The 21,121-nt window shown below is 38.6% G+C and overlaps 1 protein-coding gene across 1 annotated transcript in view; it reads right to left on the reverse strand.

Annotated features, from left to right (window-relative positions):
- Positions 1-21,121, reverse strand: part of kif26ab (kinesin family member 26Ab) — a 98,062-nt gene that overhangs the window by 42,993 nt on the left and 33,948 nt on the right. Inside the window, exons 3-4 of the mRNA XM_084096416.1 lie at positions 17,351-17,839; positions 10,910-11,076 (exon numbers count right to left, since the gene is read on the reverse strand). Of these exons, the coding sequence (XP_083952542.1) occupies positions 10,910-11,076; positions 17,351-17,839 (656 nt within the window). The remainder of the gene's footprint in view (positions 1-10,909; positions 11,077-17,350; positions 17,840-21,121) is intronic.

The raw sequence follows: 21,121 nt of genomic DNA on the forward strand, positions 1-21,121 counted from the left end.
TTTTTTTTTTTTTTTTTTCTGCTCAGGCTCAAAGCCTAACCGGGTGGATTGTGGTGGGATTGTGAGTTGCTGCTTTTGTTCTCTCCAGCCACAACAGAGGATATTCGGGCTGGATGACCTCATGGGAATTTTCTAATTCAACCACATATGCTGTCTGAAAAGACAATAGGTAATAAACCTTTAAATGTATATTCCACTCGGTCTGGTTACACAACTAATAACCTCAGTTGATCTGATCTGTATTCCACAAATCCGGGCAAACCGGAGACCTCTTTAGAAGAGCCGCCGCTTCCCTCTTCTTCCTTATTTACTGTTTTCCCTTGTGAAATGGCTTTCAATTGTTATTTAGGGTTTGTTTTAATCAGCATTCTCGAGAAGTGTAAGCTTTGAGATGACTAATAAGGTGGCGACAGTGACTTGTCTATCATGCTTACTGTGCGAAGTACAGTGCTAAAGCAATTAAGAATCAAACCCTTGTTACGCCGCCGCACCGTGGGAAGTCTGAAAGCAGCAACTATATACAGTATATATAGCTATTATATGCAGAGTGCTAGTGTGTAATTCCAGCCACCAAGTATGTATTTTCAAACAATATACAAGAGATTAACTACAATCCCAGTTCAAAAAATACTTTCGAAGAACCCGAAGGCCTACAAACAAGCTCACTTTGGCATATAAAGACCCCCAGGCCATAAGGCACTTGGAATTTGACTGATTCGACAGCATTTATTTCCATAGTGTTGCAGCAAACATCAGCTCTCCTACAGGCCCACGTCTATTGAGTCCATAGACATGGATCAGCAGATCCATGCTGTCTGGGGGACTCGCTGATGCCTGCTTCTCTTCCTGTGGTGACTGTATGCGAGTGGGATGGCTTGGCTTCCTGACACAGCAGTTTTCATGCTTTTCCCTGAGCTGTCACAGACCCCCACTGTATGCATGAAAAACACCAACTGTTTGCAGCTTATATCCTTGTTTATTCAGGAAAAAGGTTTAGGTGGGTGCTATACTACGAACCACTTTGCATAACTGTCCCCAAAACCGGTATTTGTTGCCATGTTCGGTTTCTTCTGTTCTGCCCTGTTCCATGCTTCAAAACTAATTTGAGCCCTTTTACTTGGTATTAATCTATCATATGTGATCCAATAAAAATACAGGATCTGTATGGGTTCCCTCAAACCACCTTTGGACCCATCCATGGATGTAAACCGCATAGCAAATGCAAATGCACTGTGTCACAATTATATTGTGCATTGTGTCCTACTTGCGTAAAACAACTATTGTGCCAAAACAAGGTGACATAAAGTGACGTACTACCATTAGGGGTCTGTAAGATTTCTTCATATTTGTACCATATGCTCACCAAGGCTGCATTTATTTGATTGAAAATTCAATAAAAACAGTAATATTGTGAAATATTATTACAATTTAAAATAACTGTTTTTTATTTTAAAATGTTATTTATTCCTGTGATAGCAAAGCTGATTTTTTTCAGCATCATTACTCCAGTCTTCGGTGTCAAATGATCCTTCAGAAATCATTCTAATATGCTGATTTGGTGCAAGAACAGCATTTAAAATAAAAATATTTTTAACTTAAATGTATTAAAATATAATGTTACTATAAATGTTTTTTCTGTAACTTTTGATCAATTTAATGCATTATTTATTTTATAAAAAAAAAAATTATGACCCCAACCTTTTGAACGGTAGGCTTTAGTGTTTCTCCGCTTGCAACAAAACGGCATATGAGAAACATGCTAATACCAGAAGTAAACAAATTTTTCTTGGCTGACCACTTGTGATCCGATCTTCCAAGACAGATGTCAATACCAGGTGTAAATGGGGTCCAGATGTCTTGCCACTGATCAGTAAACTGAGGTTTGAATGCTGTTGTATCATGTACTGTAAGAACATTTCATCCTGAGAAACAGATGTGTGAAAAAAATTTCACATAGCTGAATATTGGTTGTCTATATTGGTTGTCTAGATGATTTGGTTGTCTATATTGCATAAAAATTAATTGCTGTCACTACACTTCTAAACAGAGTGGGAACATACAGTTAACAGAAATGAATTTGTGTAGAGCACATGCAAAAAGCTTCAAGATTGTGACATATGAGAGAGAATCCATTGTGATGCTAAACCGCTGACAGTACATTTGTTTCACAAGTGCTTCAAAGGTGAGTCTGCCTCCTTTCAGACAAAACAAAGAAGCTTTAGTGTTCTTCATGTTTTCTTGAAGGTGATAATCACCCCAGTGAGAACTGTTTGGGCTGAGAGACTCACAAAATGGGGGTTATTCACACAACCTGGGGGTGTGTAAAAAGCAGGAAGATCTGGGGAATAATGGAGAGAGTGGGTGGGAGACATTCAGCAGAGGTGGTCGCAGGTTATGGGGAAGGATTTTAAGTGGTGACATCTTGTAAAGGTGTGGGGGGTGGAAACAGGACAGAAGACACAGGACCACCATCTTGACATCAACACTGTGTGCACTGTGCACAGTATAACAAACCATTACTTGTATCATATTTCAATGTTATTTTGTTCCAGTTACTTTTATATTCTGTATATCTATGTGTTTGTGCATGTATATATAATATGTTACTAATGCATTGGAAATGGAAAGCATCTCGTTTTTTACTATATACCAGTAAAGCTGAAGGGTTGTATCTATATTTCCTGTGTGTGAATCTCATGAAACTTGTCAAGAACATATTCAGGTCATTTTTCATCCCAAAATCGAAATAACCCCTAATATATATGAAGCCTTAATATAAAATTAACCATATTTTGGGACATAATTTTCATGACACATAAGCACATCTCATCCAATTCTCTTTACCACAATGCAAAAAAAAAATTTGATTAAAGGGAAAAAATAAAGAATTTTATTCTGAAAAAAACAACAACTATATTACATTAGAGTTCTTAAAAAAAAAAAATGATGACCAATAAAAATGAAAATCCACTTCATAATGCAAAACCCAGGCATAATTTTCTTGATGCCAAATGTAGCTACTTCTCCTTTGATTTTGAGATAAAATGTGACACAAGCATCTTCTGGTAAGATTCACTCATACCAGAACACTAAACGCAATAGATTAAGAAGGGAAAAGGTGAATTATACACTAAAAATGGGGGAAAAATACTGTTAAAGAGTGTGTTTGTGGATCAGTCCATTTGAGCACATCAATACTTCAGCCCAAAACCCTGAGGACAGGAAGTGGGCTTGGCTTGAGCAGATCCCTGGGGCTGCTGGCCTAGAGTGATAGATCCATCAACACCTCCATCATCCACCCTTACCACCCAAAACCACAAACCAGAACATCTCACGGCCCACCGCAGGCTCTTCACACCTGGACACTCTGCCCAGAGGGCCCCCCTCCTTCCCAGCCTCCACCTCTCGAGTACCAGCCTCAGCTGCTCAATGACCATTACACACACACACACACTTACAGACAAACTCAAGCTTGACCATGTGATTAGGAGTAGAGAACAGCAGCTGGAGGTTCAGCCAGAGTAAATACACGGTAAAACAACAAGGCACATCTCAACACAGCACTGTCAACAAAACTGATCCTATTACAGCTAAAGTCAACGATAAAGGAGAGTACACTGCTTCTTTAAAAAAATAAAAACTCATGGAGAAGCATTTGCTAAACCCGACTCATTTGAGGAATATTTCAGACTGAGCCAGTTTAAATACAATTATTTGATTCATTTAAGTCATCACTAAAAATAGTCATTTAGAAGTATTTGCACAGCCCAGTACGTTTGAGAAACAGTGAGTTCACTGAACCAGTTGAAAAACGATTCACTGATTCATTTGATTAATCACTCAAATGTTTTGACAAAAGTTTTCTAGTGAAATAGTTGTGCTTTGCAAACTGGTTCAACTGAATCATTGAAATATGTTCTGCAAGATCTTAAAAAAACATCATTACTCAACTTAAGCCAACAATTTTGACGGTAGTCAGAAAATAATGCGAAGTCAAAACTTTTTAATCTCAAAACACAAGTTTTTCTTATATGGTGCCTTACTTCAGTTTCATAGTGCCGCTCCGGTTACTTTCCTCCACAGTCCATGGTTTTCTCTCCCTCCAGCTGGGAGTGTTGGTATGGGGCATTAGTCCGAATCTGCCCACCATGAGTGGATATGTGTGTGGATTCACCTCACTGCCTACCAACTCACTGCAATGTTTTCAAAGTCCGCCACTATCAGCATTGACTGAAGTGCTCCTGTTTCCCGGCTCCCGTCACTCAGCGGCGCAGCAGGGCCCGGCTCCGCTCCAGGGCCCGACCACTCAGCATTAATCTTTTCCCAATTTGTCCCTGTCAGGGATTAGTGCTGTCACTCAAAAACAGCCATCCACATGGATCATTTGCCTGTTTCTTTCTCCTCTGCTGTTCTCCTCTGTGTACTTTATCTCTCCATCTCTCTGCCCCTCCTGGATCTCTTTCTCGCTGTAATCCTCCGCTGTGATGGGTGGCCTACGGAGCCGACGTTATCAGCTTTAGCCGAGAGCTGTTGTGACTGTGTGTAAGAACTCTCAACAACCCCTCTCTTCTCTTTCACTCACCTCTCTACTCTACAGTCAACCATCCCCCATGTCACCATCCCATCGGCTCCATTAGAGCCCCGCCCCCTTGTCCCACCCATCAGAAGACCACTGTCCACATTAGCATTGACACAGCATGTGGGTGGAAAGGTGAATGGCATCCCCCTGTTTACAACTCTTGGGATGCTTTATCATTATTGCCCCACTACAGCAGGAGAAGGAAGCAAATCGTCTGAACAATGAGATTAAACTGATGCATTTATGTACCTAATTGACTTTAAATTGGAATGCACAGTGAGAACTCAAGAATTAGGGGCAATGCTAGTCATAAAGGGTTACCCAAAGGGGTACCAAAATGCATCAACTGACCTTTCATTACAAGAGGAATAATTGTTAAATATCTACTAACTTATGCGCAGTTAGCCGCTCATGAAAGGTTACTTTAAAGCTTTGTAGTCTATACACATGCAAAACAAATCAAAATACAGGCCAAATGGAAGATATTTAAAGGTGTGTTCAGTAGTTTGGTGCTAATTGAAAATGTTTTACAAGAAGATTCATCTGAATGTGTACGCTCACATGAGATGAAGACTGGACTCATAATAGTTTTCTACAAAAAGTGTTTAAAGTGTGTTTGGTGTGGGAACACCCTCAATGTATTTTGCCATGTTGAAATCACATGACCTGCTTGTAGAGAATCCTCTTGCTCATTGGCTTTGTAGATTCTCTTTTAGCATAGTGTTGGTGATGAAAAGAGCGAAAATTAGACAATGGAACACACTTACTATTGCGCTTTACCAGCAGAGACAATGGGAGAATCAGTCTCCATCATCAAATATCGGCGTAGTTAACATAAAACTCAGAGACTTAATCATGTAGATAGATAGATATTTTCATTTATTAATTTATCACATGCTTTTATTCAAATGGATACATGGCAGCGTGTGTGTGTGTGTGGGGGGGGGGTGTTATTTTATTTAAAGAAATTAAAATAATTAAAGGATTAAAAGGGATTTAATGGCATAAAGAAGAAATAAGAACTGTAAAAGAAGTGCTAGGTCAAATTATACCCTATATAGTTGTGAAGTAGTCCATCTAAACTCTTTGCAAATAATATCTTGTTTGTGTCTAATGTAAAAAATGGAGAGAAAAAAATCGTATCTCGTCACATTCAGTTATGAATTACATCATTTAAATGACTGCATTTTCTATTCAAAATGGCAAAATTACATTGAAAGAGTTGAGTGGTTTGCATCACTGTATGTTACTGTTGATCGTTAAACATATCCATTGTAAAGCAGTTGTCAAATATGAAATGCTTAGCTAATTATATCATACCACGCACTCATTCTTTCACTGTAAAAACTAAAAGTGGAGATTTGGAATTCACACTCATCTTCAGTGAACATTAAGTCCCGCCTTCTTTGATCTGATTGGCCATCATTTTGACACTGACGAGAGCTATAAGACCACTGAGGCAGATCAGCCTAAAAATGCACATTTTTAAACTGTCTGCCATCCTAACAACAAAAGAGTGATGCGTAATGGAGCATTAAGAAATATAAAATATTGAGGGAGACAATATGACCATTTCCAGTTTTTGAGGGGGAGACTTGTCTCCCTCAATGCCTATGGTCGTTACAGCCCTGGTAGATTATAAGAATGTAAATCTATTTTGGACTAGTGTATTTGGTAACAAATACATAAAGGATATGATGTTATGTCAGTGATTAAATAATAATAATTTAAAATGTTAAAATGTACTATTCTAGTTGGAACAACTGTGAACTAGTGTATAGGAAAGCAATTCAGATGTGTCACAAGAAAGAATGTCATTTCGTAGTTCATGTGGGCTAATGTCTCCCTTCCTTTTATCTTCAACTGGCAATGATGTTTATTGAAGCCACAACATAAACATCCCATGAATTAACTTCCCTTTGTTTCTATGGTTACTCCCTAAGACCAGCGCAACAAAGCACTTTGTCTGGTGAAAGTCCGGATTGTTGTTTAAGTAATTACAGTGGAATGTTTACTTCAATCATAGTCATTACTGTTTAAGCTCACCTGGACAGGCAACTAAAAAAGTGCTAGGCCATAAAAAATGTTTAACTGTGTGTGCTCAATGCCACTGCAAGTCCACATACCACCAAACAGCTGTGCCTCTTACATGCTGACCAGCATACATGCATGTACAAACATATACCCTCCGTTTACACACCTTGAAATTGCAACCCTAAACTTGGACTGGGTGGTCAACTAATAAGTTGTGTCAACACTTTAAAAGGAATGAATTTTAGCACTACTTCAGCGTCACACAATGTCTATATTGCATGTGAATAAGCATAATATGTAGACAGTAAAATCACAGTGCTTATAAGACAGGAACAGGAACAGTCTTGTCACATCCCAATGCACCACTCACTTCCAGTGTAGACACATTGTAACAGGTACTGTTAGACTATTATCATGCTAAAGCACAGCATGCTATCAGCATGATACAACCCTCTCCAAGGAGGGCTTTTGTCACAAATTCGCAACCTTCAACAATACATTTGTTACAGTTAAAGGCATAATACTCTGTATGCAATCTTGTCATCCATACACATCAGTGTTCAAAGAAACTTTCAGTTAGACCACTAACCTAAACCTTCAGTGAAAGATTTGTATTTGGCACTTTCCCGTTTAAAATCCATGACGCACATGCATACACACACACACACAAACACCAAGGGCCAGATTTACAGCTTGCGCCAACGCAAACCCTCTTTTGGCGTTAAAAAACTATTGTCAGGGTTTACTAAAGACACGCAGTGAAAAATTTGAGCTAAAAAGGCGTGGACAGGGTTATTTTTGTGGCTGATCTATTTGCATTTGTAGGAGTTTCCCTCTCAGATGCAAAATTTATGGTAGGATAATATTTATATAAATCAAGCAAGGTGATTTACTAAGGTTTGCGCTCGTCAATTTACTGGTATTTGCGCCATTATTTACCGCCCAAAAAAAGCATATCTTAAACCAGACGCTAATTCGCGCTGCTCTTGGTAGATTGCATTGGTCATTATGGAAATTATCTGGCTGCTTCTGTGTTCTTTAATTTGCGCATTGTCAGTAGATCACACACAGAACTTTCCACACCCATAGGCACTTTTATGGGATTGTGCTCTCACGCTAATTTGCCATGTTTAGTAAATCTGGCCCCAAATCTTTTAGCATTCATTGCACATTTTATATCCACGTGGACAGTCGCTCTGATCTATAGACAGACAAATCTCTCATCCTCATTTTCTTTCTCTTTGTCTCATCCCCTTTGGAGTCAATGGAGCATGTGGCCGTCTAAAACAGTCATATCCTTTTAATCAGTTCTACCCCAATTCCCACCTAGCAAAAGCTCAGATGATTCATTCACATGACCCTGCACACGATGCTCAGTGCCATTTCATCTCGCGGAGCACTGAGTTGGAATAGCCAAGGCATCCTAAAGCTCTGGGAATCTCTTTGGGTCTTGTGTCTGTATTCATTACAGGAGCCAGCTAGTATGTCAATACACTAATCATATGCTCCGCCACTCTGGAGCATGTGCCAAGAATGGGGGTTAGGGAAAAGTCAACTTCTAAGCCATGCATCTACTCATCGTCCGCTTCTATTTTCTCAATAGATACTCACTAATAAATACAGTACTGTCTGAATAAAAGAAAGTTAAATCGCCATAATATAGCCAAAGATGCCTTACAAAAGGACTGTGGCTTAGATTCAGTGGCTTGGTTCAGCAATAGTACCAGATCTAATATCATTGAACTTACTGATTGCCTTTTTCATAGATCAATGTATTTAAAAGGTACTTCAATACCATTATAGAAGTGTCCGTTTATAATGTAAAACCATAATATATATTTTTTGGGGGATGAAAGTTGAGAGACTGATATTGTAAGGCAATTATAAGGCAACATTTTGGCCTCAAGAAGAACTAAGATAACACATAGATAAGCAGTAAAAGCCATGTGTACATTAACTACACCAAATAAACATTGTGATTAGATCACTAAAACCATATTCAGAGGTGGTCAAAGATGGATTCTGATCACTGCTGTTCTGAAATTTTATTTAAAATGTTTTGGAATTAAATGGATAAGATCATAACACTGAATGGATGACTGGGAACAGATTTACTTTGTCCCCCGTTACTCTCCTCTCCACTGTGCAACTCTAATTGCACTCTAATTAACATTTGACTTACAAGAGGATCCAGCCTCCTGCTTGTTGTACAAGCAGTTTAAAGGCCCAGTGCACATAGAGGAATAACTGCAGCTCTGGATATTCACTACCAGCTCTTAATTTAAATGTAGAAGTTTGATAATGACTAATTTAGAGGATGCCCCTCATACATTTTTTGGCATGCCTAAAAGCAAGATATTGCACCGGCATTTCTTAATCTGCACACTCTGATCAGGTCAAACATCTTTGAGGTGAAAGGTGTCTGAAAGTCTTAGTAAATTTCTAGGTGGAGCAAGACATGTTATTAAAATAGTAATGGTCTTGTTTTAAAATAAATAGCAATGAATCATTTGCACTTGTTTTACTGCTTAAAACATTCAGTTAAAGGAGCTGTATGTAAGAAATGTATTTCAATTAATCATAAAATGGCCCTGATATGTCACTAGACATTAAGAAATCATGTTCATTTCAAATACTTATATCACTGACAATAGTAGTACGGCCAGGATATTGTCATTTAAAAAGTGAAGTTGCAGCCCTCAACTGATGTTGTTGTTGTCATCTTGTGTTTTGGCCTGAAGCGCCACCCTCCACCTATCTACCAATCACGAAGTCAGTAGGGTTCGGCATCCGGGTTGCCAGCTCTGCTCTAGTTAGCACAGCTGCAGCTCCTTGTAGCAGCCTACATTCCTGCTGGATCCTGCAGCATATCTGGCAACCTGGAGTCAGGGGGTAGGGGGAGGGGATACACCGCTCTACAAGTAATTTGAAAGTAATTGCAGTACCAGTTTTGGCCACAATCTTACATACAGCTCCTTTAAATCAACTAGCCTGACTTCTTATAGAAAACTAACATTGATGCAAACTTATGTCAGACCGCATCTAGTCAAAGTATCTCAAAACACGCAACAGATTGAGAATATTGAAAATATTAGGATTTTTACCACTCATGCATGTACTGTATGAGTGAACTGTCTATGCCATAGTCCCTGATCTAGTGCAGTTATTACATTTCTCTGTCTTTGGTTACTAATTTAATGACAGTTAGCCACATAAAATTAGTGGCTGTTATTAACAAAGTTATGTACAGTTTGTCCTAGTCTTGGAACCAGTATTCCAAGAATAATAGGGTGTCCAAAATGATAACTGACCTCATTCCTAACCATAACAATAAAATTCTTGGCAGGCAATAATATTTGCGATGAAACAAGAGGTGGTACCTAACATGATTTCCTACTTCTTCTGTTCATCCACCCAGGAGTTTAAATTAAGAGACCAAAACAAATCTATTTTCTCTCTCTCTTCCTCATCTTTCTCTTTCTGTGACGCAACAGCCTCCCTGCTATCCGCTTCTTTTGAAATCAACTCCAAAGAAAACAGACAAGCAATTATTAATCAGACTGCAAAAATTAACCTTGTCCTACATGGGGTCACATCTGTCTGTTGTCTCAGAATGACCTGGAAGTGATCGGGCAGGTGGCAGCATCCAAAGCGGATCTAAAACCTCGGCCGCCCTCATTCTCCACAAAGGGAGAGGCCCCTGAACACTCTTTAATGTCCCATGCTGTCACTTGCCTTGAGAAATATGTCAAATGTGTTTTCCAGGAGCATTCCAGAAGCATTCCTGTCACCACCCCTTTCCACATACCAGTGGAATTGAGAATACACTGACTTATCCCCTTGAAGCAACCTAGGGTTAGGTGCCTTTCTCAAGGAAGCTGGTTGCCAGTCTATAGCTACTATGCCAAAGCATAATACACCACATTATACCAAGTCCAAAACCTATAACCTTGACATTATATTCTGAAGGTAAAAATTCTGAAGTATTTAGTTCAAGGTACACTATGTACAGTAACTTTTAACAGTAACGTACGTACGCAATGTCCCGCGAAACCCATCCTTCTAGGTCTAAAATATAAACACTTATAATAGGCTTACCATAGTGAACCAGGGTAAGTCAAAACGTCATCGTAAGTCAAAAACGTTTTGGAAGAAGAATTGATGTATTGACTCATTATTTAATTTGGTTAATTTTGAACAAAAAAAGTTACATAGTGTACCTTTATTTACAATGCATTGCTATATATAGATGTTTGAGGATCCATTAAGTGATTTATGGTAAATGTGTTTTCTTACCTGATGAAGAAGGATGCCGCAGCTGAACTGGGATGGTCGGAGGAAGAGGGCACAGCCTGGCCAACCTGAACCTGACTTCTCTGTCTGGAGGGAGTTATGGACACTCTGGAGATGGTGGTGTCTGAAGACCATTCGCTCTGCTCTGCTTGACCCACGAGGCCTTGTGACTGGGGTGGGAAGAAGCAGGATTTATGACGCTTAAAACATTGGAATTCAATAATGAGATACTAAATTATCTTACGCTAATTTACAGTGTTCCAAGAATCCTATGCCTAGGCTACACCTTCTAGAAGAAACAGGCAGCAAGTCTTTACAAGGAGAAAGAGGCAGTTCCCTTACAAATTATGTTTCAAAGGTCACATATAAAAATGAAGTGGGTAACAATTACTCGCATGCATTTATGATAAAGTACATAATTAGCCACCAGGGAGGAACATTCATCCCTGTACTAAAGGTATGAATAGGGTTTCAATGGGTAGAGATTAGACAGGCGCACAAGAAATGTGAAATCCTTAGCAAGATGCAGGGGTTGTCAATCCAGAAATGGGTCCACCAGTCTCTCATGACCCGAGGCAATATAGGCACCTCTTCCTCTGCACTCGAGAAAGAGGCCAGTTCAAGAAACTAGTCTTCTGTCAGTGTCTCCAATGGTGTCCACACAAAAGCTCAGTGAAGGGATAGCAAGTGGGCGAGTTGAAGTGAACAGAGCATGATTCTAGGAATCAACTATACATTCTGACATTTGAAATGTTGTTACTTAATTCTTGCATGGAGTCTGTGAGGAATTGCTTTTTCGCATATATGGAATAGGAATAGAGTTTTTAGAGTTCTTTTGCAGCTTGTTAAATATCCCTGCACTGGAAACCATTCATTCAGGTATGTTTTCATTATTGTACCAAAGTCACTCTTTGTCTCAGAGGTCTGTGAGTAACTAAGTAGTTAAACCCACAATCAATATGATCTGTCAAGTGCTTGTTTTGAAAGTAGGCAGAGTGCTGAAAGGCTTCAGGTAAGGTTGGGCCATTTCCCAGAGACTACCATGAGTTAAACACATTGAGCAATAGACAACCATGGCTTTAGCGTGGCATGTCAGCTACGTTGTGGTGCATAATGGCTGGATTTGTGTTTGCTCTGGATTCATGTCTGGCAACTAAAATAACATCATTAACAATCTTTTCATGAAGCATATCCCATCCAGTGCGTGATGTGTCGATGCAACTCTGACAGGAGAAATATTTATATAGGATGACATATGAGCTTCATACATCACAAACCTTCAGACACATGGAAGCATTACTCACATGAGGCGGAATACGACAAGTAGCATGCATTTTGAGATGTTTCTAGTCTGCACTTTGTTGAACTGTGACATTTGGTTGAATAATTACTAAAACATAAGCTTCAACTTGAGGGATGGGGGATTCTAAACAAAGCAGAGACAAAATGGATTTGTTTTGTTTGAGTTGTTTATGTCTGTTTATTCATATGCCTCAGTATAGTGTTTATGTCTATAATTGCTTTCTGTTTAGGGTTGAAATCAATAATTGTTATGTCTGTCAGTTCTGTCGTAGAACTAAATTTGTTTCTGTGAATGTCTACACATACACAATAGCTGTTCCTGACACTTTTTATCTGAGCTGCTTTACAGTGTCCAGGTTTTTATGTCTGTGAGAAGTCAGAAAGGGCTCATTTGAACTTAGCACTCATGCATTCATCAACACAAAAAACATGACAATGTCGAAGTCATTTCACAATGCATGGCATTCCGATTTCAGATGAGCCGTGATAAATCAAAACAGTGTCACACTGACAGCGAATGGTGTCTATCTGGACAGGATGGTAATCCCCCCACGTACAGATAAAGAAGAAGCAAGTGTCAGGTTTCACATCAACAGGATGTTTAAGGGGCTACGCACTCGGAGCGATACCGAATTTGGGACACACAAACACAAACATTAGACACACAATAACACACACACACACTGAAGCAGCTGTCAAAAAACCCACTATGGGTTTTTGAGGACTTAAGCCCTCCAGTCAAGCTGTTTTCATGAGTGTCAGACACAGAGCACGAGGTGCGCATGCTGTATCCCCAGGTCGGGTCATTAAAGTACAGCTGCAAGAGCTCCTAGCATTCAATAAAATCAGGTATTCTCTTTATGCTACACCCTACACCCAGTAAACACCCCACCAAAATCCTACTACTCGCATCTCCTTTCGAAGGTCTGTGTCTTTCCCTTTCCTTTATAGAAAGAAGCAGCATAATTTCTCTCTCTCTCTCTCTCTCTCTCTCTCTCTCTCTCTCTCTCTCTCTCTCTCTCTCTCTCTCTCTCCCTTTCTCTCTCTCTCCCTTTCTCTCTCTCTCTCTCTCTCTCTTTCTCTGGCTCAGAGGGCGGTAGATCACAGTCTGTTCACGCTGCTTAAGGATTCCTGGTTTTGGGCTCCCAGTAGGCCACTAGGTCATTCCAGCCCATATGAAGCCCACGTGGAAAATCCCACCTAGATATGCTCTAATAATTTTATCTGCCAGCTCAAGCAAAGAGCAATAAAGCTGACAGTAACATGCTCTCAATACAGGTTTTCTTTCTCTTTTTAAAGGTGCTTCTAATCAGATTATATTTTTTCTTTTTCAAATTTAACTGTGCTCATTGCAATGCATTCTGGAAATGTCTTCATTGAAAATGATGAATGTGATACTGTCTTAGATTTTGGCCAAAACAAGCATAAGAGGAATCAAGATTAAGCTGACGATTTGGTGCAGCCTACATGTCGGAAGTGTGGCTATGTGTAAAAACATGAAAATTATATACACTTTCTTAAGTGTGGGTCTGAATGTGTTTTTATACCCCTATATAAACAGCTATTATGATGGTATCACATTGAAATTATCAGATGGTAATACCATGGTACTTGAATATTGTAACCACTTGTTACCATGGAACATTTGTAACCAGTCCTACTCGACCCGCTGCGGAGAGGGAGGTGGGCGCATGAACAAGGACGCTAAAGACCGCAGCCTCTTGAGGCCAGGGGAGTGAGGTTTACAGCTCTTACTGGCCTACGTCCGTTACACTCACCCCCTCAACCTGACTCCCATCCGGCTTCTGCCACCAAATGTAACCAGTCCAGCTCGACCTGCTCCGAGTGGGATTCGAACCCGGGTCTCCGGCGTGGAAGGCGGATGGGCTGACAAGGGCGCAGGACGGGGGAGTGGGGTTTACACACACTGGTCTATATTCGTTACACATATCCATGCACCATGGTATTTATCTAAGTAATCCAAAGGACTTAAAAGGAATGCAATGGTATTAACAGAGTAAGTGCTCAAAACACACACACACTCACACGTGGTCTTTCTAAGCATTTCAGGCGTATGTTTGAATCTAAACTTGACAGCTGTCAACTTCTTCATCATGTGTTGATGATGAATGCCCTGATTCTGCATCAAAGTGCTCCTTGCCATTTGATGTTTCACTTCTTGCTTTTGAGGGAACTCTCACCTGCTTCAAAAGTGGTGATGTATCTTTACCCACTAGAAGAGACATAAAAATCTACTTCACAGAACACAAGGCCCCTCCAAAGACTTCCTGTCAGACTCAGTCCATCTCAAAGGCTTTATCTCCTCCTCTTTCCTCCTGCCGATTGTCATTTCTCCCCACAGAAATCAGATGAATTAAAGCTCTTTGCTCAAGGCTCTGCTGAAGTCCCAGCGCACTGCATGCAATATTGTCATCCCTCCAATCTAATGAAATGAAGGAGCCGTTCCAAATTATACAAGGCACATCTTTGAACTGGGGGAAACATAGAGCTCAGAGCAATTCCCGTTCATGCACAAACTACATGTGCGAGTGGTGTGTTTGGGTAAGTACCACAAGGCAGACAGCTTCTGTTAGTTTTTCAAGACGTACTGGGCCAGCATTGGGCCAGTTTCTTTTCCAAGGCTTTTTGCTTTATCTGTGCAAAAGCACATGCTGGTTGCTAAAAGCTTCTGTGTCGGCTCACTCGCTGGAATAAAAGCACTTGTTGACATTAGTGCAAAAATAAAATGCACTGGCGTATTGTTAATCCCCTTTCGTCAATAGTGGTAACTGTTGGCAGGAACAAAAAGGCTCTATCAAAGGCAACTGCAAAAGATTGTCAACACCACAAAAAGATGTGATATGTATTATAATTAGATACCACTCTGATGGAGCAGAGACTTGACATTGGAAGACAGACAGGAATAGTTGAGCTGTCCACCCGTGGTGGTGAGTTTTGTTTAGTTTAACACGCTGAAGCTGTACACTTATACAGCTTCAGCAGTCCACTGTGGAATGTAACAGTGCAAGGCAGGCAGTCAATAAAACACAGGAGTAATAAAATGAACTCCCCAAGCTGTCAATCTGCCAAACCTGCATTCTGGTGATCGATCGATATATGACTGAGACCAATATATCAGACAGATGATGATCACATGACATTCAGCCATTATGAGAATATTGTCACCAGTCAATAACAATAAATATTTGCATTTATTTAAATTGCTGTATATATATACTACTGTTCAAATCTTAGTTAAGTTGAAAGAAGTCTATGCTCAAAAATACAGTAAAGACAGTAATGTTGTGAACAATTATTACAAAATAAAAATGTAATATACTTTAAAATGTAACTTATTCCTTTGTTGGCAAAGCTAAATTTTCAGGATCTTTATTACTCCAGTCTTCAGTGTCACATGATCCTTCAGAGATCATTTTAATATGTTGATTTGGTGCTCAAGTAACATTTCTTATTCTTATCAGAGTTGAAAACGGTTGGTGTCTTAAAGGTCCCATGACATGAAAATTTCACTTTATCATGGCTTGCAAACAAGCGAAGCATGGCAGTTGCTCAGTGTTTGGGTGTACAAATGAACACAAAAGTATTTTTTTAGTTCCTTCATCCGAGCTTCTGAAGAACCAGTGGGTTATGTGAATTTCTGATGTGTAATTGTTCAAGTTCAGACAGATAATCTTTCTCTCAAAATCGTTCAATACTGTTTATGCATCAGTAAATCAAGCCAGTGACTAAAATATCAACTTCACATCGTTTCTCTTGGTAGGATGAAAATAATCTTATTTAAACTGTGATTAAAATATATACAGAAAGCGATCAAAGAACACTCCCTTTCCAATTGCCCAAGCTGTCAATCACACAGCGCGAGTTAATCTGGACACTTGCCAAAACTCGTTATGAAATCAATTACGCTGCACAACGAAGCTCTTACTGTACTTACCTCATGTTTGCATTGGTGAAATTATTAGTGAGAATGCAGAAACTGCGTTGCAATGATAAGATCTTCATTCACGCGATCAACAGGCTGTCATCTGCTCAATGCTCATCACTGCAACCTTTTATGTGATGGGAATAGATCTAAATACTTAAAAAACTTCTCACGATTCGTTAATCTCGATAGCTGTAATAGTAAAAACGTATAATAGCTGTAATAGTAAAAGTATTGGAGAGAGTTCCACATGTAATGCTAGCTATTTCATATGCAAGCATGTCAGCCAATCAAAGCAGTGGGCGTTTACACTGAAGTCTCACAGCAGACACGCCCCTTCAAACAGAGTGTTCAAATCAGAGGCTAAAATCAGGCTAGGAAAAATGCCTTTTATTTCTAAATTATTACAATTTTTGATCTTAAAAACATACCAACATTATAAAGGCAGCCCAGGAAACATTATAAAATAATAAAATAATCCATGTCATGGGACCTTTAATATTTTTATAGAAACCGTGATACTGTGATCTCTAGATTATATATTTTATATATTACTGATCCCTAACTTTTGAATGGTAGTGCATAAACCTCATCATAAAGTGATACTGAAACAGCAATACCGAACCCTGCAACATTCATTGACAACATGATACTAATTTCCAAAACACTCACTCATAAAGCAACAGGTGCACTGACAATGTGAAACTGCACTAGAGATTTAAAAATCTGTCAACGAAGCTGCATAAAATGTTAACACACAGTCTTAGTGCATTATGTTTCAAGCATGCTCTCCATGTCTAACTGAGTGCATGTGATTCAGTTATGCAGGTGTTTTCAACTGCGACTCATTCAGACAGCTGTAGCTCACATAACCGGACCGAATGTTATAACTGATGCTTATGCTAAGCACTTCGAAACAATAATGCTTCAAAAAGCCCTTCAAAGTGAACTTTTCCATTCCTCTCAACCATTATATGACAATTATATGACTTGAAAAGATGCAAAAGTGCATCAAATGACTGTTATTTTCAACCCCTACACCCTACTCCTACTGTGAACGATAAAACCTTTGCAGGGAATAAACGTGGTCACTTGAACACATTAGGAGTTTGTTTTACAGTACAGTAGTAAATGTGATCGAATAAATGTATTTAATGCATTAACAAAAGATCTTGTGAGAGAAATGGAAGGTTGCATACCGGGTTTGGCTGAGGCAGGAAGTTATTGACGCGTGAGATGCTCCACATGCCCTCTAAATACTGCTGGGCTTGAATGGTGACTGAGCCGATGGTCCCCGTCAGAGGTCTTCCTCCCATGGTCACCTGCATGCTGGGTTTCAGAGGACCAGCGCTGGGAGACGGGCTCTGAGACCAGCCCAGCTCACGTTGCCGCTCCCCCACAGGCAGGACGCTGTGCGCTGGGTGAGGTATCCTCGATTTGGTAGGTCTGGAGGAAAGAGTGACCACGTTGTGAGTTGTCAGCCTGGTGGGATGCCCAGGGAAGGTGTTGGGAGGCAGGGATGGCATGTGGGAACCAGGGTACAGTTCTTGGAGAGTCTGAAGCGCCTGCTGTTTTAGCTGCTGTGCAGGTGTTCCACACACCTGACACCTCCTTCCTTCATGTCCTCCTTTCAGCGACCAATCAGGCACTTGCAACTGGTCAATGATAAAGGAAGCAAATCCAGGGTCCTACAGAGAGCAAAAGAGGTGAAAAGAGCTGTTATAGATAGAAATTATGCTTGTTTTTATTGTTTTCCAGATAAATTCTGGCTTGGTGTAAAAATAAGTATAAAATAACAGTACAAAGCGATACATCTCTGAAATGTGAAAATTATAATAAAAAAATCTCAGATTTTTTTTAAATAAGGTTTAAAAAAATATAGAATAATAATATTATTATTATTATTATCATCATTATCCTCCTCATCAACAACAACACTATTTTATTACTGTATATTAGCTAAATTATATAATTATAATTATAGTGACAATTATATATTCTATATATTAGCTATACATCATATAAAATATGATCATATAAATCTCTAATTTTTAAATAAGTTTTAAAAAACACAATAATAATAATAAATAAATTATTTTTATATTATTATTATTATTATTACTAGTACCACTACTACTACTAATAATAATCATTTTAAAATGTGTGTGTATATATATATATATATATATATATATATATATATATATATATATATATATATATATATATATATATAATGCTGTAAATCTTTGAAATGTAAAGAAAAATCTGATTTATTTATAATCATAATAATAAATGAATTATAATTAGTCATTAACAACATCAACAAATATGTTTATAATGTTTCCGTTTTATAATGTAACATATAAATGTTATATTTTATGTTGTAAAGATTATAGAATAAAATAGATACATTTTCTTATTTCCAGATTTATCTGAGCTCACGGTCTAAAATAATGAATCATTTGTGATATTAATACTAAAAATGCTAAATGCTATAACAATAAACAACATTTTATTAGCAGGCCATTTAAAAATATGCAGAAAAATGTATATTTGGATGAGTTTTGCTGACAAAAACCAGCACAGCCACATAGCATGCAGACATTTAGACAAGATCTTCCTAGTTGTCCCAGAAGCCTCATCTTAATTATAATATTTCAAACTAAGCAGAGCTGAAAAGTGAGAGTTTTGTGGGTGGAGGGATTGAGCAGTGGGGTGGGGTGGCGGGCGGTAGGGTGTAAAGAAAACAACAGCTGAGCCCGGGCATGAAGCACATTGCAGCGTGTATTTACATTTGATAAGACTCCCAGCAGGGAGAGATATGACAAGAGACCCAGCATGAAAATAATCATCTCCCATTCAATGCCAGGGGCATGCCGCCAGTCTACCTGATGGACAGGGGCTTATGTCTGTGTATTCGCACTCAAACACAATCAAGTGCTTGGAGCAGTAACTATTGCTACAATACAAGATCACTTTTCATGATACTACAACTGAACATAAAGGATTAACCAGCCGCCGATATAAAAACACTTATATAAAAGGTGAACATGTAGAATTAAAAGGAAATTAATGACATGCTTGTATGGAATTCTTCACTTAGAAATTAAAATTCTGTCATTATTTAGTCACCCTCTTTCTCTATAATGGAAAAAAGCTACCTGGACGGTTTACGTTCAACATAAGAAAGAAACCATACAGGTTTGGAATGACATGAGCTTGAGTAAATGATGACAGAATACTAATTTTAGAGCAAACTATTCCTTCACAGCACTTGTTTGTAATGCTGTAATTATTATTTTACATCCACACTCACATTCTTGTCTTTTGAAAGACAAATGTCACATTCTAGATCAGACTGGAGCCCAGGGCAGCATTGATGTTTATGGAGCCTGCTTTTCTCAGAGCCACAGTAACCTGGATGAACGAGAGACTAACGACTACCACTAAATTAGGATATTTGGTCCCACTTTATATTAAGTGGCTTTAACTACTAGTACTAACATTGAAATTAATAATTTGATACAATGGACTTGTGTACATACATGTTTTTACATTGCACTTAAATTTTAAAAATACCTGCATGTAATTACAGCTGTAATTCATTTATGTAATTACATTTGTAATTACACTGTTGACCCTTCCTTTACACCTTAACCCACCCTTAAACCTACCCATACCACCACACCTGTCTCTTACCCGTGTCACACCTCAATAGCAGCAATGTGTTTTACAATACAACATGAATACAATAAGTACATTATTTATTTTTAGATGTAAGTACATAGTACTTAAAGCCACTTAATATAAAGTGGTACCGGATATTTATTGCAGTTAAATCATAATTACCACTAAAACAGACTTCAATATGCAAGCAAAACTCCTCTGTTAAATAAAATATGGGGTCTCCTACAGACGGTTGGGAATGCAGGCAGATAAGTTTGAGATTTGTACCCTGAATTTAAACTTCTCAACTCAGGTGTGCTAAAGTCCAATTACTAAATATTCTGTGGGACTATTCAAAAGGGCATGAATATTTAAAGATGATCATTTAGATACATTTTTGAATATCTTAGCTTGGGAACACAAATCCAGCCAAATACTCAAAGATATAGAAGGAACTAGTTAGTGCCAAGAAGTAAGTGTGTGTGTGTGTGTGTGTGTGTGTGTGTGTTTAGATTTTAGAATGCTTGCTCATTTGCAATGTATTTCTAAAATGTTCTATGTCAGATGGTAGAATGACATTCTACAGATGTTTTCATGACGTTTATGATTTACACTGTATGTACACAAGATTTTTTTTTTTTTTTTTTTATATTACGCTGCATAATTGTTTTCTTGTTTCTGCATAATTGTTGAAGCCAGGTGGTTGGAGGGGTTTGAAAGAGTAAGTCATTTCAGAAGTGGAGCAAGTTATTATATTTTAGTGGAAAATTGCAGATATATATATTTTTTTAAATCCTTGAAATAATATGAACAGAATCATGAACAACAAGACCAGAAAATGATCTTTCATGCAGTGTGTAATATAGCTGTTTGTAAATGATAAAGGTCTGCGAAGTTTTAAAGATCAAAGTGCATGACAAATAAAGTTATTGTCTCCTAAAAGAAAGAATCAATTCTAAACTGCCTGAAGCGAGTCGTCAGTAATTCCAGTCTCTCTTACTGTTACATACCTACTACGTAACAATGTATAATGCCAGCCTATGATTTTCATTGGCTGCCTGGGAACAATATCTACTTTGACCCGTCCTCAAACACTGTAGTTGTAGCTGAGACTGGAAGAGTTTGGTTCGTGTTGTCGACAAATCCACTTTGCATGCATTTCAAATGGGTGAGAACTCACATTGGAATTCATAAGGAAAAACCAACGCCACTGTTACTGTTCGTATCACTGTGTATTCAAGTGCTGAAGAAGATCCGGAGCTGAAATTCAGATGTGGTAATGGCCGTTTCGTTTCCGACAA

This window comes from Abramis brama (assembly GCF_963993115.1).
Source record: "Abramis brama genome assembly, chromosome: 21".
Classification (NCBI taxonomy): Eukaryota; Metazoa; Chordata; class Actinopteri; order Cypriniformes; family Leuciscidae; genus Abramis; species Abramis brama.